The sequence below is a fragment of the Heteronotia binoei genome, chromosome 18 (assembly GCF_032191835.1).
Source record: "Heteronotia binoei isolate CCM8104 ecotype False Entrance Well chromosome 18, APGP_CSIRO_Hbin_v1, whole genome shotgun sequence".
Taxonomy (NCBI): domain Eukaryota; kingdom Metazoa; phylum Chordata; class Lepidosauria; order Squamata; family Gekkonidae; genus Heteronotia; species Heteronotia binoei.
The window spans coordinates 16,766,394-16,789,138 of NC_083240.1; the positions used below are offsets into that span (position 1 = coordinate 16,766,394).

Consider the following 22,745-nt stretch of genomic DNA (forward strand, 5'->3'; position numbering starts at 1 on the left):
TTGTGCAATCTTCTGTTACGATATATGTCAATAGCGCAACCAGACAATATCTCTTTATGTGTTTCTCTGCAGCACCTGATGATCACGGCTCGCAGGTTTACAGTCCAAATTGAGGAGAAACTGCTTCTGAAGCTTCTGAGTTTCTTTGGCTACGATCAGACAGAATCAGGTACTGTAGGTAGACCAATGCCGCCTGCACAAAGGGAACAGTAAAACGCTTGCAAGTGTCTCACCAATAGGACACACAGTCTCAGGAGAAAGAGTTTTGATAGTTCAGCAGCACCTCTTAGCCATTCCAAGTCTCTCCTCATACAAAGTACTTCTGCACAAAACAAAGCTTCCACAGAGCTCAGATCTGAATCTGTCTTCTAAGTGTGGAAGAAGCTGGAGGCCCAAGCGTTTGTCTTTTAAAGATAAAGGTAGTCCCCTGTGCAAGCACCATCATTTCTGACTCTGGGGTGATGCCACATCGCAATGTTTTCATGGCAGACTTTTTACGGGGTGGTTTGCCATTGCCTTCCCCAGTCATCTACACTTCCCCCACCCCCCCCAGCAAGCTGGGTACTCATTTTACCAACCTCGGAAAGATGGAAGGCTGAGTCAACCTTGAGCCAGCTACCTGAACCCAGCTTCCACTGGGATCGAACTCAGGTCATGAGCAGAGCTTGGACTGCAGTACTGCAGCTTACCACTCAAACTTTATTTACTGCATTTTTAGTCCATCTTTATCACTGAGACTCAAGGTGGACTACACAGTATAAATCAATAGCAGGCTATACGAAGAGACACCTAATAAGCACGGTGTAGGTCAGAGGGTGGCCAAACTGTGGCTCGGGACCAGTGTTCCCCCCAAGCTGAGTTAATGCGAGCTAGCTCACAGTTTTTTAGCCTCTGGCTCGCATATTTTTGTCTTGGCTCAGGAAAAGTGCCCCCAGAACAAACTCATTTATGCAGGAGCTCACAACTTTAATGGCAGTAGCTCACAAAGTAGAATTTTTGAATACAAGACTCCACAGTTTAGAGGGAGTATTGCCCCCACATATGGCTCTTTTACATACACTGTGTGGCTCTCAAAGCCCCACCACCCTGTCAGCTGGCTTGGAGAAGTCATTGTCTCTTTGGATCACTTCACCAAGCCAGGTGGCAGCTCGGAAGATTCATTTAAAGTTCCTTCCTTCCTTCCTTCCTTCCTTCCTTCCTTCCTTCCTTCCTTCCTTCCTTCCTTCCTTCCTTCCTTCCTTCCTTCCTTCCTTCCTTCCTTCCTTCCTTCCTTCCTTCCTTCCTTCCTTCCTTCCTTCCTTCCTCTACCTCTGATGTTTATTCTATGTGGTTGTTACATTAAGCAAGTTTGGCTACCCCTGGTGTGGGTCAATACAGCCCTGGCCTGGGCCATCCCAATCTCATCAGATCTCAGAAACAAACCAGGTTCAGCCCTGATTGGTACTTTGATGGGAGACCACCAAACACTCCAGGATCGCTAATGCAGAGGCAGGCAATGCCAAACCACCTCTGTTTGTCTCTCGCTTTAAAAATCCTGCTGGGTTGCCTTCAGTCAGCTGTGTCTTGATGGCACTTCCCACTACCTCCTCAATATGAGGAGATATCTAATAAGCAATGGACTAGGACTAGGCTCAGGGGTGGAATTCTAGCAGGAGCTCCTTTGTATATTAGGCCACACCCTCCTGATGTGGCCAATCCTCCAAGAGCTTACAAAAAAGAGCCTTGTAAGGTCTTGGAGGATTGGCTACATCAGGGGTGTGTGACCTAATATGCAAAGGAGCTCCTGCTAGAATTCCACCCCTGACTAGGATTACCCCCCCAAAAAATCTGAATGGGTGTAATGTATTAAGCATGATACAGAGTGTGGATATAATGGAGAGAAATGGTGATTCATCAGGAGAAAACAGTGATACAACAGCAGGGTTTTGACATGCTGCAAGCATGCTGAGTTTTAACATGCACGCGTTCCATCTGCAATCCCTTTGCCTTTGCTAGGTATTTGTAGGCTTGCCGCTTCCTTTTTCAACATTTGCAGTAGTGAAATAGATACCTGTCAGCGCATGTTAATGCCTTTGTGTTTGCTGTTGACTGCAGAGGTTGAAAGTTATGATGAGAATCTTCATGAAAAGCCAGTGGATCAAGGAGCCCAGAAGCGATATTATTTTGAAAACCTCAAAATTAGTGTGCCACAGATAAAGCTGAGCGTCTTCACTTCCAGCAAGCTACCCCTGGACCTCAAGGTATCATCTCTTACTTTGAGAATGATGCACTGCATGCAATATGTAACAAATTTTTTTGAGACCCACCCCACTCCACTCTTCTCCCTCATTCTTTCTTGCTTGCTTTCTCTAGAACAACAAGCATAAAGCAATAACCCTGTTTCTTCATTTGTGTAGGCACTGAAGAGCACCCTTGGTTTTCCCCTGATTCGATTTGAAGATGCTGTGATCAACCTGGATCCCTTCACCAGGGTCCATCCTTACGAGACGAAAGAGTTCATCGTTAATGACGTTTTGAAGCACTTTCAAGAAGTGAGTGGCATTGGGTTAGAGGCCACCAAGGAACCAGGGGAATGCTCTATAATCCCCAGTGCCTCCAGGCCCCCAAGGAAGGTTGCACCTTGCTCTGTTGGACATTGGGAAAGCCCCGGGTGTGCATTGGGGATTGTCGGGGGGGGGGGGACATAAGCTATGTTCCCCCCCCCAAAATCACTACGCTGGAACAGGCCAATTATTCACCTGGTAAAGTGTCCTTTTTCAGCAGTGGCCCATCAGATACTACAGAGCAGAGTCTGCAAACAGTAGTCCTGTAGTCCCACTGACTGCCTCTCCTTTTCAGAGGCATTCTGCCCTTGAACCCGGAGGGGCTCCTATTCAGCTACCTCTGCTAACAGCCCTGTCTTCCATAAATGTATCCAGCCGCTTTTTAAAATGCATCTAAACCAGAGGTAATGCCAGCAGAACACACATCAAGTGGTTTGGTGGTGATAGTGGTGAGAGATTCTCATCTATGCCTTGGCTGGCTATTGTCTGGAACACTCAACTTTCTGTAAGTTGGCTGCTGGGTGAGCTATTGAGTAGAGTCCTAACTTGCAGCAGAAGATTAGACTCAGTGGCCTTTTTGGTCCTTTTCAAGTTTGGCAATTCATCTTTTTTTATGCATGAAACAGCCAAAAACATGGTTATGAAAGGGCAATGGTACCAAATGTGCCGACCATGGGGAACCGATTGTGAATGACATCCTGGTGGCCTTTTACAGGAACTGCTCAGCCAAGCAGCAAGAATCCTAGGCTCTGTGGATTTCCTCGGCAACCCAATGGGTCTCCTGAATGACGTTTCGGAAGGAGTCACTGGGCTGATAAAGTATGGAAACGTTGGTGGCCTTATAAGGAATGTCACACATGGAGTGTCAAACTCTGCTGCAAAGGTAACAGTGACAGTTTCATTACTTACATCTAAGTTACAGGGAGCCAAGACTGTTTGATAAAGAAGCGCTTCAGCACAGTTACTTTTCTTATTTATTCTTTGGCTGTTTTGGTGAACTCTAATGCTTCAGAAGACTAGGGAATATCTAAGAAGGGAAGATGTATCCCTGCTGGGGCAAGTAACTAAAATTGGAAAATTCTGAACTGGCCCCAACATCATTTTAGATGTTCCTTGCAATTTTGATACTATCCACACAGCTTGTTCTCTTTAATGTCTGTGCTTCTTAGCCTGTGGTTTAGGTTCACACCAAGCAGCAGCCAGCAAGTTTTAACTATGGTTTAGTGTACTGTTCAAACAGACAAAACTGAGGCTTCAGGATTGGCCATTGAACTGGATCCAGTGGTTTTAAAACCATGTCACGAGCCAACTTTAGGCGTGATGTCTGTACGAACAAACTACGATTACTCGCATTGTTCTGCTGAATTCCAGGTCTGGGAACTGACTCTAGACTGACTCTGTGACTCTAGACTGCGGCTTTCTTGTTGTGAGCTTGGAAGCTCAAACTACAGTTTGGATTCTGCACTATGCTTGAGTTGTGTGGCTTTATAACTTACCGGTTTACAGTGTGAATGAAGGTCTTGAGTGTGGCCTGTATTAAAGGCAAATAGTCGACCTTTTCATGATCAATTGTTTGTTTTTTGTGAATAACATTCTGAGCAGAGGCCTTTGAATTTGTGGAAGTCTAAGATCTGTTGGGGGAGTGTGCTGCTACGGTGCAGCCTTTAGAAACCTCTTAGCCTCTTCCTGCTGATTTGTCAATGTTTTATCCTGAGAGACCCTGTTTTTGTTGTTAATAGCTCATAGATGACTGTATCGATAGAGAATGTAAACAGAACTGTGTAGAGTGAGTTGGAAGTAATGGTGATGTGGCACTCAGGTGCTGTGGATGGTACTGATGTTGTTTTTAACTGGTTCTCAGGAACACTGCAGTGCCCTATTGTGTATCATGGATTTTAAGCAGACATCAGCTGGTGCAGTCAAAATAGCTGTTTGCAAATGGAAGGCTTAAACAGTGAAAGTGGGGGGGGGGGGACCTCTCTAGGAGACCACAGGAGGTACAGATTACCAGAGACCACACAAAAGGAAAAAAGGCGGATAAACTTAACTGCATGCAAACCGAATATTAATATATACAGTGCAAAGACTACAGTGGGATTAGTGAAAATAGTCTCTATATACGGTGCCTAATGCAGTGCGGTATGACCATTTGGTATACAAATTCAGGACATAATACAGCAAATCATGGCAATTGGTAAAGTATAGCAATTGACAGTCTGCCAGCTACCTAAGACACCATTTAAAATAACTTCTACAGAATTGGTTCTGTTACTGCCCTGTTGCAGAATAGTCTTGTACAGTTGTGGTAGACTGCTATTTATCAGCCAATCGTAGAAAATAAAGGAGTTCATTTAAATCATATCTGTGATCCAGTTTTGCAGTGCTTGTATCACAGCTATATGATTTAAATGTACTCCTTTATTTTTATACCGGAATCGTCATATCTTACCGTTTATAGGGCCTGTTTTCACTAATCAAACTGTACTTTTTGCACTGTAAAAACTCACTTTGCTTGTACTGTTTCAAGGCCTAAATAGTAGGGGGAAGTTCACCAATTTCATGCTGGGTCTGTTCTCACTTTGCTAGCTGGAATATTGTGATTCCATTAGAGATCCACTGCACTCCCCAAATGGCACTTCTATTTAGAATACATTATATTCTGGAAGCCCCACAAGTGGGTTTATGAGATTTTTCTTCCCAAAAAAGAGCAGGGCTGTATTTTAAGAAGGATTTAAAATGTGTTCCAATGTCACTGGCTCAAAAATTTACTAGGATTTCATCACTATGTAGAGTTGCCAACCTCTGGGTGGGGTCTGAAGACCTCCCAGAATAACAGCTAATCTCCAGATGACAGTTTCCCTGGAGAAAATGGCTATATGGAATTTTACGCCATTTAAGTCTGTCTCCTCCGAAGATTTCACCCCTTAAATCTCCAGGCATTTCCCAATCTGGAGTTGGCAACCATAGCTGGGGAGAAAGGTTACTCTTCCATTATGCAAAAAACAAAAAAGTACCTAAATATGAAGGGAAACACAGAGAAAGTGGGAAAATATGGAGTAAACCCATCAGACACCCACCTTTTTTGTTCCATCATGTCTATTTATGATTTCGCTCTGAAGGTCCTACTGATGCTGTTGTGCCTCTTTGTGCCTCTTTTTAATGTATTGTTTTCATGTTCAATTTCTTCTTAATGACCTTGTACACAACAACAAGTCATAAACAGCTATTGTTTTCATACCCATCTATTGCAAAATGTAATCACCTTGACATTAAAAATCACGGCGCTCAAAAAAACCAGTGGGAGAACATTTGAATCTTCCAGGACATTCCATCGCTGACCTTAGAGTGGCAGTCCTCCAACAGAGAACTTTGGAGACGAGGAAGCGAGATTGCTGAACTTGAGTTCATTCACAAATTCGGAAGAGCAGACACCCCCCCCCCCCCCTAAAGTGGGATGTTGGATTCTTATCTCACTACAGATGGTAATTTTCTGGTTGCTAAGCATTTCTCCCCTGCTCTGATCAAACTGACTTCATTTTGCATTATCTTTGCATCCCGACTCCCTTTCCACTTTCTGACTAGGAAGAAGGGCTGAGAGATTTCCACTCGTACATTTATCAGAAGAAGGGAACTTTTACTTTTGAAAGCTTACACCCGGGAGATCCTATTGGTCTTTAAGCTGCTGCTGGACTCAAATACACAGTGCAAACTTGTACAGTTGGCACAATGACTTGTCCTGTATCTTCCACGTGCTTTTCCCACAGTCCCCAGCATCACATTGACCTACGATCTCATTTTCCCCAAACACCAAAGCTGGGTTTGGAATCCATCAGAGTGTGGCTGTTATCAGTAGATAGGTAGCTACCAGTGTTCCCTCTAAGCTGAGTTAATGTGAGCTAGCTCACATTTTTAGTTTCCAGCTTTTTCACCGCAGCACGGGGGAAATGGCCCCAGAGCAAACTAATTTATGCAGTAGCTCACAACTTTAATGCCAGTGGCTCACAAAGTAGAATTTTTGCACGCAAGACTCCACAGTTTAGAGGGAGTATTGGTTGCTACATATTTGGCACGTTTCACTAAACCTTTTTAAAGATTCAGCTCAGTCTAGGGGAAAACTAATACCCTTTTCCTTCCAGAAAAGCTCATCCCTTGAATAAAATTTTGTTGGACTCTAACTTTGTTCTGTTGCTTCAGATCAACACGGCTACCCTTCTAGCACATCACCCCATTATCCTCACCCTCCTTGTCTCCTGTCTGTAAAGAGTCGATGATTAATTAGCCTGTCTGCTCTTGGGGCTAAAACCTTCCACCTGATTTCAGAAGAGCCAGACATTTCCCCATCTTTGGATACACGGCATCAATTCTGGGTTGCTGAGAAAGCTAAAGTCTTTTCTCCACAGATGTCTCGGGATACTTGGATTTATGCATTCCTCCCCCCTCCCACCCCCCAGCCTCCCCTCTTGTTACCTGGTTCCTTGAAAAGTTGGTTGTTCACATGCTTCAAATAACAACAGGCCCTTCTGGGTTTGGGCAGCCCTGCAAGGCTCAATTTTAATTGCCCCTTTAAAAGAAAGAACACGCCTGCCAGAAACTGCACACCACCCCATTTATGAGCTCTGTCTGGTTTTGCCATTGTATAGATTTTTTTTCTTCCCCGAGTAATCACTGTGTTGATTATTCCCATAATGGTTTTTCCATGCATCTTGGAGCTCATAGTGGGTGAATGGCTTCTTTCAAGTGGAGAGTTTCTGTGTATTTAAATTGGCACAAAACCCCAGGTTAATCAAAGTTCACTCCAGTCCATTCCTGCAGTATTGTTCCTTAGAGATTAGCCTATTTTTCTGTCTCTGTGTGTGTGTGATGAAGTGTTTTGATCCTACATGTGGCCACCTGGAGGAATTTCCATTCCGCCATGGGGGCTCCACTGCTTGCATAGAAACTATTTGAATTATTGGTGTCACCTCCTCCCCCCCCCCTTTGAATTTCAAACTTTGAATTTCCACTTTTAGGCTGAACAGCACTAAATCCCAAAGCTTTTCCTCCTCCAGCGGCTTCTCGGGCAGAGATGACCGTTCAAGGCTGAACTTTAAACCACAGAATAAATTTTAAGTCTTTTTCTTGATTCATCTCCGCCCTCTAACTTAAAGCTTTGGCGTCCTTGTAGCGTGCACCAGTGAAGCATTAAACCAAGTATACTGGATTAAACCCTGTGGAGGCCCCTAGGCAGTCGAAATCTTGAGGGTCCCCTCGCAAATTATCTCAGAGTCTGAGTGTCTGTCCCACCGCCCATGGCCTTCACTGCAGCCCCCGTCTTAAAAGCCCCTTTTACTAAGCTGCAGGGGAGAGGCAGAGAGAGGCAAACTTGGCAACAACGCCAGCAGCAGCCTCACCAGGCAAAGAGCAGCTCAGTTGCTGGCTGTGCATGCAGGCTGGAAGGGCTGCAAGCAGGGGGGAAACTGAAGGGAAAGCTGCCCCGGGGTCCCTAAAGACATGGGGGCCCATAGACCAGTGCCTGCTTGGCCTAATTGTTAATCTAACTCTGCAAGCGTGTGTGCGCGTGCGTATGCATGTGTGCACATTCATAAGTAGTGTTTCCACAGTAGCATTTTATTCAAAACAGCTTCATTGAACAGGCAAGGAACAAACAGTTGCTTGCTCTTTGTAGGCTGCTTTGGAAATTATTGGAAGCCTGCATTCCACCTCTGACTGCCATTAAAATCTCTTTCGGGGGGTCCTGTTCTGTGCCCTCTCGCCCCCTTCAGGAGTGATATGTAAGGCTCTGTAACCGGTTACGGGATTTTGTGGCAAAAAAGACAAGCCTGGCCTCCAGGAGCTTTCAAATTAAATTTCAGCTGGGGTGGTGGTAGAGAAAAGGCAGGATAGTCTGCACAGGTGGCAAGTAGGTATTTTGGCTTCATCTCAGTAAGGAGGCAAGTGGTTTTGCGTGCAGAGGTTTCAGCCGAAAGCTTCACGAAAGAAGGGGGTGTTGGAAGAGGAATTTGAAGGGGGCAAGAGAATAACGGTGCTGCTTGGCTGTCTGAAAAAGTATTCCAGCAAGCTGGAAGTGATGTTACATTGCTCTAGGAATTCTAGAATCTCTGTGGTTCTGCATTACACAGTCCATGTCTCTCTTGGTCTTATCCTGTCTTAATGCATATCCTTTATACTTGGGTCTAACACAGGCGGGGAATGTCCAGCCCGAGGGCCATTTACGTCCCTCGAGATCACTTGGTCTGGCCCTCGGGATTGCTGGGCCAAGCCAAGCCACGTGGTGCCTCCCTGGGGCCTGGCTGGACGGCGAGGATTGTGGGGCCCAGTCACGCTGTGCAGCAGCTTCCCCGGGGCCCGGCTGATGGGAGCTACCACCAGCTCAGTTTGCACTTGATTATCCCGGATGGCATGATCTAATATGCTAATGAGTGTGTGACCTAATATGCTAATAGTAGGGAATGTGATCTAATATGCTAATGAGTTCCTGCCAGGATTTTTCTACAAACAAAAAAAAGCCCTGGACCTAGGCATATGCCTAGGGTGGCAAGTCGGGGGGGGGGGCGGTATATGCTCTCCCCACATGACTTCAGATAGAAAACCAATTACATTAATTTTGCCGCCCTAAATTGTTCTCCCTCGGCAGAGCACTGTTTTTTAAGTTGATAATCTTATATGGCCCGCAAATGATGTTATAAACATCCAACTGGCCCTTGGCAAAAAAAAGGTTCCCCGCCCCTGGTCTAGCAGATTGTGCCAGTGCTAGTTGGGGCTGGGAAAAAGTTGTCTAAGGTTTAGGTTTGAGCTGTTTTCTGGTTTTTAATGGGCACATAATCCCACACCAGTTGCAATACCATTGTTTGATGTGTTCTTCACAGGGGTGGAACTTTCCCTATGTTTTGTTTAAAATTTGAGTCCGATGGCGCTTTTAAGACCAACAGAAGTTTAATTCTGGATATAAGCTTTCATGTGCATGTACGCTTCCTCAAATGCACACAAAAACTTATACCGCAAATTAAACGTTGTCGATTTTAAAGTCACCACCAGACTCAAACCTTGTTCTGTTGCTTCAGACCAACACCCAGTTACCCACCCAGAATCTATGTTTGGCTTGTTTTGCTTTATGTTGAGCGCAGACATGATCTTTGCCTGTACATTAGTTTGTGAGTTGTGTATATTGTGGGGCTGTGCTCTTTTCCTGGGGAGTTCAAAACCATTTTCTCTCTGTAGTAGAAAAGAGCCAGAGTCCAGTAGCACTAACAAAATTTATGCTGTCATGTGTGCAAAAGCCACAAATGGTGTTAATCTTTAAGGTGCTTCTTGCTCTTTTCTACTTCTACAGACAGACTAATCCATCTCCCAGTCTCGATCCATATTTTGTCTGGTGGGCTGACTGAAAGAAGTTCAAAGAAGCTATGTGGGTTCAAATCCCCACTTTGCCAGAAAAGCTGGCTGAGTGACCTTGGCCCAGTCGTAGCCTAACACACCTCACAGGGTGGTTGTGGGGACAGAACAGAGGAGAGGAGAAGTAAGACAGCCGCTTTGGGTCCCCATTCAGGAGACAGCCGAGGTGTATAAATGAAGGAAATAAATAAGCGGCTGGTCTTCTAAATCTTCGCTGCCGTTGGGTGATATCGAAGCACATTCTTGCTGAACCGGTGGAGTGGCTTTTTGTGGGGAAGGTAATCTTCTCTACTGTTGCTCATTGCACCAAAAGCTTGAGTCGAATGTAAACTGAGAGGGGGGATCATTGACTTCACACACACCCTTCTTCACCTAGGGTTGCCATCTCCAGGTTGGGAAATTCCTGGAGGTTTGGGGGTAAAGCCTAGAGAAGGTAGTTTGAAGACCTCAGTGAGATATAGCGTCATTAGCATCCACCTTAAAGAGCAGCCTTTTTGTCCAGGGGGAGTGATCTCTGTCATGTGGGGATCAGGTGTAGTTCTAGGTCCTAAGAGATCTCCAGGCCCCACCTGGAAGTTGGCAAAGCTAGCTTCCTCCGTCCTTCATGTGCTGCTAAATAGCTGGATTCACAGCAAACTCTACAGACATTGGAATGGCTACTAGGCTTTGTGCTTTCCCTGCAACCCAGGATTGGTTTATTTATTTATTACATTTTCATACTGGATGTTCTCCAGTTCACAATAAAACTTTATACAGTGAGCATTCAATAAAACACATCAAAATATTCAAAACCCACCAGCTGGTCAAATATAATAACCATGAAAGATTCATAAAAGATCAATAGTATAAATAAACAAATTCCTAGAAAGTAAGCCAGTTCACAGTTACCGGGTACAGGGAGTAGGGCAATTCCAAAAAATTTAACTATACTTAACAAGTGGCCTTATATGCCCTGTGGAACGCAGGAAGATCTCGCAGAGCATGGGCCTCATCAGGGAGCTGCTTCCAAAGAGCAGGGCAGCAACCAAGAAGGCCCTGGACCAGGTGGAAGATAAATGGGCAATCCGGGGACCAGGCACCTGCAAGAAGACCCAAGATGCTGGCTGGCGGGGGCACAGGGAACAAAATTCTGGGCAAAGTGCAAAGCATCATTTGCAGACTTGGACATCAGTTGTTAGGTGTCCTGAGCCCGTTAGGGGAGGGCAGGATATAAATGTAATAAAATAAAATAGAAAATAAAAATCTGTGACTGACAGTGAACTTAAAAACCTGTAATGACCTAGCTACATGTGACGGGAGGGGAAAGCCCGAGCCCCAAGCTCAGTTTGGTGTAGTGGTTAAGTGCGCAGACTCTTATCTTGGGAGAACCGGGTTTGATTCCCCACTCCTCCACTTGCACCTGCTGGATTGACCTTGGGTCAGCCATAGCTCTTGGAGAGCCAGTTTGGTGTGGAGAGCCAGTTTGGTGTAGTGGTTAAGTGTGCGGTCTCTTATCTGGGAGAACCGGGTTTGATTCCCCACTCCTCCACTTGCACCTGCTAGGATGGCCTTGGGTCAGCCATAGATCTGGCAGAGGTTGTCCTTGAAAGGGCAGCTGCTGTGAGAGCCCTCTCAGCCCCACCCACCTCACAGGGTGTCTGTTGTGAGGGAGAAGATATAGGAGATTGTGAGCCGCTCTCTCTGATTCAGAGAGAAGGGTGGAGTATAAATCTGCAGTTGTCGTCGTCGTCGTCTTCATGTGGCAGCAGGCCATGGTTTTCCCATTACATTTGAACCAAGCCAAATTCTGTCACAAATCCAAAATGGTGGTTCTCTGCTGTAACTGTAATGATTTGACTGCAGCTCTAAGCTTTACTGGAAATGGAGACATTCCAGTCCGGAGGAAGTTGCTTCAGAGCCTCAAGAAGGTCTCTGAGGTACTCGTCTCGACAATGTAACACTTCCAGACTCCAAACAAAGACGAGCAATATCAAAGTTGGCTCACTGCACTGGAGTGGCAAAGGTTCCGAAAGCTATAAATATCTGGGATGGGGGAAACCTCGCAAGCAGAGCTCAGCTTTCATGTTAAAATTTGATGTTTTCTTAGGGAGGTTTGGTTTTTGCTGAACCAGCTGCAGCTGGCCTTTTATCTCCCTGCACTGGCTGCTTAACTCAGTTAGGAATGGAGTCAAAGAGGAATAAAAATAGAAGGTGAGAAGAAAACTTTAAAATAATGTAGTAAAAGAAGGGTGAAATCTGACAAAAATAATCAATTCATCAACTTAAACTGCTACAGCCTAAGTTTGCTAGGCCTGCTGCTCTAGCAGGGTCTCCCATCAGCAAGCTCCATTGCCCGCTGCCATAAAGTTTCCAGCAATTCCTAGAGCTGCCCTTTGTCATTTTCAAGTTGTACCCAGAAGTGATGTAGCATCCATCTCCCCCCTTTTGCCACTGCTGGTCCAGCAACTGTATTACAAGCTGTCCCCCCCCTCCCCTCCTCCGCACTGAGGTAAAGAAGGATAAAACCTCACTGAGATTTTTGCAAAAAATCTGACTCCCTGAACTGCAGAAAACAGGAGGGAGAATTGTTTATTTTGGTTAGTTCATTTATCATCTGCCTCTCTCCCCAGTTGCCTCCAAAGCAGCTTACATCGTACTCCCCCTGTCCATTTTGTCCGTACAACAACTCTGTAAGGTAGGCTAGGCTGAGAGTGTGCAGCTGGCCCAAGGTCACCCAGCAAGTTTCAATGGAAGAGTGGGGATTCGAACCTGGGGCCTCCCAGATCTTAGTCCCATACTCTAACCACTACTGTGCATTGACTTTTAAGATATCTCTCCCTTCCTGTGGGCTGTTGTGTTTCCCAGCCCAATTAAGGAACCCTTCCTGTACCATCTTTGCAATTCTAACCATGCAACCATAAGGACCATTTCCTGGGAATAAACTCCACTAAGTAGACCAGGAGAATTATTTGTAGGCCTGTTTATGCTTGCTTTGTTAGTGACTTTGTGAATCTTGGCTTAACACCAACAATCTTCTTTTATTTGTGACTGCTGTGGCTAATACTTGGGGCCAATAAGCCGCAGACTGGATTTGCCTTTGTGCTATGGAAGCTAATTTTGCATAGCAACCAGCCTGCAAAGACTTGAGTGCACATTAGGTAACAACTGAGACTGCATTTGGGAAATTGGTCCTGCGCGCTCTCTCGCTCTCTCCCCCCCCCCTTCCTTCGGTGTAAATCCAAGAGACCGATGACTTTGAACCCTGGCAAGGGAACAGTTTGATCCGGACTCAGCGTCCCTTGTAAGAAGTAAGCTCTCAGAAGCACACTGGCATGCCTTTGGCAGGTTCTTTTTCGAGAAAACGTTTTACAAGGTCACGACAGGGCATGAGCAGAAAGTGCTGAACAAAGAAGAGCTCTCAAGAGCAGCTTTTTGAATTTTAAGTAGGCAGGTGCACTTGAAGGCTAAGCCTGCTGATCCCAGTATCTTTTTTTTTTGTAAAAGTTCTTCACCTGATCCTCAAATAGTCACCTCCTGCATACCTGTGAAAATTACCACTCCAGCAGAAAAGAAGGAAACTCGCTGCAAGAGCTGCAGGTTAGGAATGATCAGAATGATTGAAAGAGAAAGATAGTTGAAAGGTTTTAGCAAAAGAAGGATGAAGAAGTGTCCATTAGCAAATGGCCAGACAACACTGAATAAGGAAGAGAAAGGCCGAGGAATTAAGAGCTACCCAAGTGCTTAAAGCTTCCAGTTGGGGGGTGATGCTCTTATACCCCCAATCCATCAGAACAAGTCTGCAGAGATAAGAAAGATGCCCTGTGGGGAGAGGCAGATACAGAATTAGGCCTCTTCATAAGGTATTAACGGTTGGACAGGCTCTTAGGCAGGAGCAAATGGACCCTTGGATGTCCTAGATGGGGTTAAGAATGTAACTAGAGCACGGTTACAAACTGTGTTTGCCACAGAACAGTTCATCTGAGCAAGCCAGCCAACTTTGCTTTTAAGGCATTTTGCATCACGGATAAAACCCAGGCTGTCCATTGAGGAAGCCAGATCCAGCAGCGCTCCACTTGAATGCATGCACTTCTCTCAGAGAGTGCAACTTCATCTCAAGCATGCTGAGCTCTTGATTGGCTCCACCACCAACAGCAACAGTCTCTGGATGGGACTTCAGTGTGTTTACCCCACCCTGCCGACTGTGCCTTCGCTGACCCTTGTTTGGGCCCTCTAACAAGGCACCTCCATCTGTTCAGCGTCGCTGGGCTGTTTGGCAGTGCTTGCTTAGCAGTGACAGTAGCCATGACTTTGAAAGCGTAGGACCCCCATGGAAAGAGGAAGGACAGCATGCAGACGTGAATGGCAGCCCTGTCGCCCCCTGTATGTCGATTGTGGAGCTGCAGATCTGTTTGTTTTGTTTTTTCTGATTAGCCATCATGGGGAAGTCTGCTTTACTTTTTATTTTATCAAATTTATATCCCGCCCTCCCCTGACGGGCTCAGGGTGGCTAACTACATCACTTGGCCAGTTGGAGAGACACACTGGATTGGGCTGGGGGGCAACATTTGTGCCTCTCCTGACAATTGTGTCCAAGCGCACCACCTCACACTTTGAGAAATCCAGAAAGAAGGTAAAAGGCTGAGCAAATTTATGCAGGTCTTCTCTGTTTGGTGTAGTGGTTAAGTGTGCAGGCTCTTATCTGGGAAAACCGGGTTTGATTCCCCACTCCTCCACCTGCAGCTGCTGGAATGGCCTTAGGTCAGCCATAGTTCTCAGAGAGTTGTCCTTGAAAGGGTGGCTGCTATAAGAGCTCTCTTAGCCCCACCTACCTCACAGGGTGTCTGTTGTGGGGGAGGAAGGGAAAGGAGTTTGTGAGCCACTCTGAGTTTGTGAGCTTGAGTGTAGGGTGAGATTTAAATCCAATATCATCTTCTTCCTCTTCCTCTTCCTCTTCACAGCATAAAACTGTCGGGTTTGGGGGGGGGGGAGTGTAGGAAAGGTCTTAAATTGTCCTTCAGGTTGTGCTCATCTCCAGTCATCCCCAAAAGTGGGTCCCAGCTGCCCTTCAGGAGGGTCATGAGGCCATGAAGGAGGAGGAGGGGGGGGAACAGAGTGAGAGGTTTAGCGGCAACCTTGGCTTTGCCATCTCAACACATGCAAAATAGGCATGAAATATCCGCCTGTTTCTCAGTAACACAATCCAGTCACGAATGCTAAAAATACTCTTGCGTGTCACGTTGGGGGAGAGGGAAGGGAGCGTGGATTTAACCGTGCAGGGAGCTCCTGGAAGTCAGAGTAAGTTTAGAGGTCGGTACCAGTTGGGAAGGTGGGTGGGGGGGGGGGGGAATTGAGTTCCACTTAATCCAAACTGGAGAGCTTTCATGGTAGCATGGAGTTCCCACCGTATCTTGTTGCAGCCTGCGCTGAACCCTTCGAGGGAGATTAGAAGTGGCTGCCTCTTCCCTCCCTCCACCCTTTTCTCCTCCTTTTCCTCCCTTCTCCCAAAAGTTATCTGTTAAGAGCATTAGTTGTTTAATAAAATGTAACTGTCCTCTCCGTGAACCCGCCAGTGACTCTCCAATTGAGGTCATTCCAAGTTCACGCCGTGGACTTTTGACTGCCTTCTGTGTATGCAAAAACAGCCGGAGGCTCCCGCAAGGATCACTCACTCGGGCCTGTAACACAAAGCTGTTGCCCATGGGTGCCTGCTGGGCGTCTTCCCAGGAGGTCCTGGGGAGAGAATGTGACCCTCCCGCAAGGGCATCTGCAGAGGTGGTTGGCGGTGGTGGGGGAGTGGAGGGAGGCTCCCCGGTCCTTTGGGGATACCGGGCTCATCCCTATGGGGGACGTGTCATTGCAAGATCACCTGGCCAGCGCCCTCGTGTCAGAATACATTAGAAGGCTGAGTAGGAGACGTGAGCTAATATGAGAGGCTCTACTCGGAGGGGAAGGCTGTAGGAACAGCTGCTGCGTCTCCCCCTCTTGATGGCCTGTGACTCAGGACTCAAGAGCATCTTGGATGTTGAGATTTCTATGAACGACTGAAGCAGCAGATATTCATGTGCGTAATTGACTAATGTCCCGCACCTTGTTTGTTGTGTTAGGGCTGCCAGCCGCCCTGCGGCCCTGTTGTGTTGGCGTTATAATAAATTGTATGTAGATTATTAGGATGCATAGTAATTTCAAGTCACGGTTTCCTTATTTTTGACATAGACTTTGTGACTACTCTCATTAAGGTTGCAACCGCCAGGCGGTGACTGGAGATGTCCTGCTGTTACAACTGATCCCCAGACTGCAGAGATCAGTTCACCTGTAGAAAATGGCCACTGTAGAAGGTGGATTCTGTGGCATTCTACCCCACTGATGGCCCTCCCCTCCTCTCCTCAAACCCTGCCCTCCCCAGACTCCACCCCCAAATCTCCAGGTATTTCCGAACCCAGAGCTGGCAATGCTATTGCTGCATGCAGGGAGGGGCCTGGATTTGGAAATACCTGGCGATTTTGGTGGGTAGAGCCAGAGGAGGCAGAGTTTGGAGGGAGGGGGGCTTCAGTGCGGTCTGATGCCCATACAGTCCAACTTCCAAGCCAGCCATTTCCTGGAGAGCAGCTGTAACCCCAGAGCATCTCCAGCCACCACCTGGAAATATACGCTAGAAAATATACGCCAAGTATCATAACCCCAAATCACTAAAGCAACTATGAATAATTCAAATAGTAATAATTTATTCAAAATTCAAATAACCAGAATTCATACAACATCTACAGTAATCAGACAAAATTAGTCATCAGCAGTCTACAAATACATAATCAATCCATAGTATTTCATAGTAATCCCCCAACGTTCTGCATAGTAATCCACAAACGTTCAGCAGACATCCATTGAAGTGGTCAGAGTTTTGGTATAGGCCAATCCAGAATGCTGAAATCAAAAGCAGTGTGCCTCCTCTTTATACAGAAATCCCAAAGATTCACATGAACCTCTTCAAAATGGAAGAAAATCTTTTCTTTTTTGGGGGGTGGGGGGGGAGGTCTAAAGCTCATCAAAGGAAGCTTCTCAAAAGTCCCATCTACAAGCTGCTCAACTTCTTTTGTCGCTCCCTCAAGGTCTGGACTCTTAATGAGCCGAACCTTTGCGAACCTTGGCGAACTCATTGTGGTTTGTCTGTGTCCTTTATAAAGTTCCTATCTCTGCTACCTACACACATGACCCAGCCCGACGGGGCCCAGCCCAACAAGGCCTCATTTATGTCAGATCCGATCCTCATAACAAATGAGTTGGACATCTATTTAACAAATCTATTTAACATCTATTTAACAAATGAGTTAAAGCATCTATTTTCTCCAGGGGAACTGATCTGTGTAGTCTGGAGAGGAACTGTAATTCCGGCGGGTGGGGGACTATCCTCAGGTGCCATCTGGAGGCTGGCATCTCTATCAGATGAAGCTCTCTCATTTTGGTTTTTAATCCTGTTGGGAAACAAGTATGCCTTATCTGTGCTCACACCTTACAGGAAAGACCTGTGATTAGGAAAATAGGTGTGGGCTTGCTATTTCACGATTACACTTCTCAGATGGCTGAGGTGTTTGGCGTTGAGCAGCGTGTGTGTGCACAGTAAGCAGGCTCGTGCTTGCAGGATACAAAGGGCTGTGTTGTGTGTCACATGTTTTCAGTGCTTGGGAGCCTTGGGCCTGAACAATGGCACAAAGAGGCATTAAACGTTAAGCAAACGTTGTGACCCTGCAACAAGGGGAAAGAGCTCCAAAAGGGTCAACTTGCTTCCTTTTCGTTCATTCTTCTCCACCTGGTTCGTTCTCCTCCACCTTATCACACTTGAGCAGGGGTGGCCAAACTTGCTTTAACGTAAGAGCCATATGGAATAAACATCAGATGTTTGAGAGCTGCAAGACATGAAAGTCAGATGTTTGAGAGCAGAAGGCAGGAAGGAAGATAGATGGGGGAGAGGGGGAAAGAAAGCAACTTTAACTTTGAATGCCTTCTCCAAGCTGCTGGCTGGCTTGTCTTGGAGAAGTGATTTCTTCAGCTGGCCAACGAGGTGGTGGGGGCTTCAAGAGCCATGCAATGTGTGTGAAAGAGCCAGGGCTTTTTTTGAGCAGGAACGCAGTTCTGGCTGGCTTTGTGTCAGGGGGTGTGGTCTAAAATGCAAACGTGTTCCTGCTGGGCTTTTTCTACCAAAAAAAAAAAGCCCCGGAAAGAGCCACATGTGGCTCCTGAGCCACAGTTTGGCCACCCCTGCACTTGAACATACAAAGTTGCCTTATACTAAATAACCAAGGTCGGTACTGACTACTCAGACTGGCAGCAGCTCTCCAGGGTCTCAGGCAGAGGTCTTTCCCATCACCTACTGCCTGGTGCTTTTAACTAGAAAAGCCGGGATTGAACCTGAGACCTTCTGCATGCAAAACAGATGCTTTATTACTGACCCACAGCCCATATCCTTCTCACAGAGGGTAGCAGTGGGGCCTCTAACTTCTTGGCAGTCGTGCCTGGATTAATTCTGCCAAGCAGTGCTGGTGAACTACAGTTACCATTTGTGTTTCCTTGCCTTTGTGCCCAAGGCTGCCCTCTTCCCAGTGCATGCCTCGAGGCTTAGTTATGGCAACATATACCTTACAGGATGTCCTGGCATGTTAGTTCTGGGCAGCTTCACTCTAAGCAGACCAAACAAAGACAAGCTTTGCCCTAGAATCACTCACTATTATTGCAGGCATCACTAAGATAATCTAGGGGGAGGGTGTCCCACTGCCAGTCAAGTGGATGAGATGACATCGTGCAAACGTCTGCTGAAACAGGTGAATGGTGTGGAAAAGAGTGTGGTGTAGCAGCTAGAGTGCTGGACGAACATCTGTCAGGATTGCAAACTAAAACTCAGTCCTGATTTTGCAGTCTGACTTTCGAAGGAGCGTGTAAACCGAAGTTTGGCGCAGCCGAAATGGCTAAACTATGGTTTGCGCTAACACAGAAATCACAAATGGGCTCAGATTACGGGGCTCGCTCGTGTGTAGTGCCAAAAAACTTGTGATTTCATGCCTGGACCCTTGCTACTGTAAGAATGAACAGTTTTACTGTAGCCGTTCCGGTCTCTGAGTCTGTGCACTTTTAATGCGTCACATGTGTTGCTTCTCACTTTTCAACAGTTTGCCGGGACTTTATCCGACGGCTTGGGGAAGACGATGGACAATCGGCATCAGATGGAGCGAGAGTACATCCGATACCATGCTGCCACGAGCGGTGAACACCTCGTGGCTGGTATCCAAGGACTAGCTCACGGTAATACTTTAACCAGAAGGCTGTGCAAGCTTTTAGTGCTGGGGTTGTATATCGCAGAGCTTCAGAAGAGCCCCTATTTTCAGTACCTTAGAGTGGGGCACTAAGGCAGTGTTCAAGCCTGGTTAAGCAATTTGTCTTGATACCTTCAGACATAGGGTTGCCAGCTCTGACTTTAGAAATTCCTGGAGATTTGGAGGTGAATCCTGGGGAGAGCCAGGTCTGGAGAAGGGGGAAGGACCTCAGTGGGGTTTAATGCTGTAGAGTCCCTTCCAAAGCAGCCCTATATATCTTTACAATATTCAAAAACAAAAGGGTACAAAAGAAAGTGGGGAGGCAAGCACTGTCCTTGATTAGTTCATCCAAAGGGCATTGGGATCAGAATTGTTTTCACCTCCAGAAGGCTGAAAGGGAGTGCCCCAACTTCACCTGTTGGGGAAAGGAACTCCACAAAGTAGGGGGCAGCTTCTGAGAAGGCCCTGCCAAGTCTATCTTGATTGCAAGGCTTTAGGGAAATCTTTAGCGTTTATCTTCCAGCAGTTCGTGTAGCATGGTATTGTCAACTCTGACTGGCGGCAGCTCTCCGTGGTCTCAAGTAAAGGAAGGCCTTTCCCAGCGACGTTTGACCTTGAGATCCCCTCACTGGAAGTGCTGGGGATTTAGCTCTGAAGACCTCATGCCAAGCAGCAGTCTGCGGTACAGCCACAGCCTTTCTAAAGGTCTTATCATTTATCTTCCAGCAGTCTGTGTAGCATGGAACTGTCAACTCTGATTGGCAGTGGCTCTCCATGGTCTCAGGTAAAGCAAGGCCTTTCCCAGTGACCTGTTGCTTTGAGATCCCCTCACTGGAAATGCTGGGGATTTAGATCTTGAAACCTCATGCCAAGCAGCAGTCTGCCACAGTCTTTCTAAAGGTCTTCTTCCATACCTGAGAGAGACATGAAAAACAAACAGCCTTCTACGAAACAAAAAAAGAACAAAAGCCCCAAGAGGGAGTGAGAAATGGAAACACAGTGGAAGTCCATAATTTTTTTTATGATAAGACAAATTACCAATATGACGAAGGGTAGCTAGCAAACCAGGTTAGCCCAATGTCCATCAGGTCTCAGAAGCTAAGCAGGGTCAGCCCTGGTTAGTACTTGGATGGGAGACCACCAACGAAGTCCAGGGTCGCTACACAGAGGCAGGCAATGGCACAGCACCTCTGTGCACCTCTTTGCCTTGATAACCCTCTGATGCGGCCATAAGTTGGCTGCGACTTGACGGCACTTTCTACCGCCAGTCAGTAAACACCATTTCTTATTCCAGTCTCAACATAATGTGCTTCGGTTCCCCACATGATTTAGGGTTGCCACTCCCCAGTTGGGGGTAGGGGATCCCCTGGTTTGGAGCCCCTCCCTTCAGGGTTAGCAGAATGTGGGGTGGGGAGGGTTGAATGTTCATTGGGTACTCAATTATACCCTATGGAGACTGGTCCCTATAAGGTATCATGGAGAATTGATCTGTGAGGTTTGGGAGGGTGGGGGACTGTTTTCTGAGGGAGAGGCACCCAATTTTTAGCATAGCATCTGGTGCCTCTTCAACCCCCCCTCCCCAAGTTTCAAAAAGGTTTTATTTATTTCTCAGATTTCTATTCCACCCTCCCCAGGGTAATCCAATTCTGTGAGCCCCAAAAGAAGGTGCCTCCATTTTCCACTTTTTCCAATGAAGGGGAAGGCATCTACAAGGAGCAAAATCTCTTTAAATGTGATGGACAGAACTCCCTTCAAAGTTCAGTCATGCTTGGCACAACTTTGGCTCCACCCCCAGAGTCTCCTGGCTCCACCCCCAAAGTCCCCAGATGTTTCCTGAGTTGGACCTGGCAACCCTTTCTCCCATCCAGGCCCTGAGCAGAACCTGTCTCACTTGGCTTCCACAGGGCTGCGGTGTTCTGAGCCTTCAGCCCGTAGCCCAAGATAGAATCCCTAGAACCAGTTGAGCCACTGAACATTTTGTCCAACAGGTATCATTGGCGGATTGACCAGCGTGATCACCTCGACAGTGGAAGGCGTAAAAACCGAAGGGGGTGTAAGCGGCTTTATATCTGGCTTTGGAAAAGGATTAGTTGGAACCGTAACCAAACCAGTGGCGGGCGCTCTGGATTTTGCTTCCGAAACTGCTCAAGCAGTGAGAGATACAGCCACTCTGACTGGCCCCAGGTTAGTTCAATCACTACATTTGTGTATGTGTATTTGAATATGTGGACTCACTCTCACAAAGCTTTTCCCATGCAGATTATCCAGAAGTTTTGGGAGACTGCAGATTAGTAGGAGTGCAGATTTAGAATGCCTGGAACTTTTATGCAAATGGTGCAAAACCTCTCTTAGAATCCTGGGTGCAGTTTACAAAGCAGGATAGAAGGGTGGGGGTAAAATGCATAAGTTTTAAAAGGTTTGAGTCGGTTCAGTGGGTTGGATCCCACCGGCTTGTTCACAAGACAGAGAAGGAGGAAGAGTTTCTTTTGTCCTCAAAAAAGGCTATGCTGCCGATTATGGGAACAGCATGCACAAAGGCTCTGTAGAAGGTGGGCTGCAGTGAGGAGGGGAAACAGGCAGAATGGAACAGAAAAACTGGTAGGATCCAATCTGAAGACAGAGTTCTGAAATCCCACAGCTGGCGTCTCAGACCCAGGACCGTGTCATGGACATATGTGCTTCTGCTTCCCTCGTCTCCTGTCGAACGTGTTTTCCCCTCCACTTTTTTCTAGCCACAGATTACTGTGACGTTCAGATTGGCAGATAGATTTTCAAATCATTGTTTAGAGCTGGCACAAACCCTGCTTTGCTGACTCAAGTTAGAGAACAGCAGGAAATGGGGAAGGTGCTGTGGCTCACTGGAAGAGCCTCTGCTTTGCATGCAGAAGGTCCCAGGTTCAGTCCCCGCAATGGAAATCCTAGAGAGCCCCTGCCAGTCTGAGTAGACAATACTGACCTTGATGGACCAATGGTCTGATTCAGTATAAGAACATAAGAGAAGCCATGTTGGATCAGGCCAGTGGCCTATCCAGTCCAACACTCTGTGTCACACAGTGGCCAATATATGTGTGTGTATATACATGTATATATATATATATATACATGCACACACACACATATACACACACACACTGTGGCTAATAGCCACTGATGGACCTATGCTCCATATTTTTATCCAATCCCCTCTTAAAGCTGGCTATGCTTGTAGCCGCCACCACCTCCTGTGGCAGTGAATTCCACATGTTAATCACCCTTTGGGTGAAGAAGTACTTCCTTTTATCCGTTTTAACCTGACTGCTCAGCAATTTCATTGAATGCCCATGAGTTCTTGTATTGTGAGAAAGGGAGAAAAGTACTTCTTTCTCTACTTTCTCCATCCCATGCATAATCTTGTAAACCTCTATAATGTCAACCCACAGTCGACGTTTCTCCAAGCTGAAGAGCCCCAAGCATTTTAACCCTTCTTCATAGGGAAAGTGTTCCAAACCTTTAATCATTCTAGTTGCCCTTTTCTGCACTTTTTCCAATGCTA

The 22,745-nt window shown here is 46.5% G+C and overlaps 1 protein-coding gene across 1 annotated transcript in view; it reads left to right on the top strand.

The window, feature by feature from the left end:
- The window catches only part of VPS13D (vacuolar protein sorting 13 homolog D), a 158,350-nt gene that overhangs the window by 104,323 nt on the left and 31,282 nt on the right, over nucleotides 1-22,745 (top strand). The window contains exons 62-67 of the mRNA XM_060259106.1: nucleotides 73-169; nucleotides 2,095-2,240; nucleotides 2,397-2,531; nucleotides 3,259-3,426; nucleotides 19,070-19,202; nucleotides 21,202-21,397. Of these exons, the coding sequence (XP_060115089.1) occupies nucleotides 73-169; nucleotides 2,095-2,240; nucleotides 2,397-2,531; nucleotides 3,259-3,426; nucleotides 19,070-19,202; nucleotides 21,202-21,397 (875 nt within the window). The remainder of the gene's footprint in view (nucleotides 1-72; nucleotides 170-2,094; nucleotides 2,241-2,396; nucleotides 2,532-3,258; nucleotides 3,427-19,069; nucleotides 19,203-21,201; nucleotides 21,398-22,745) is intronic.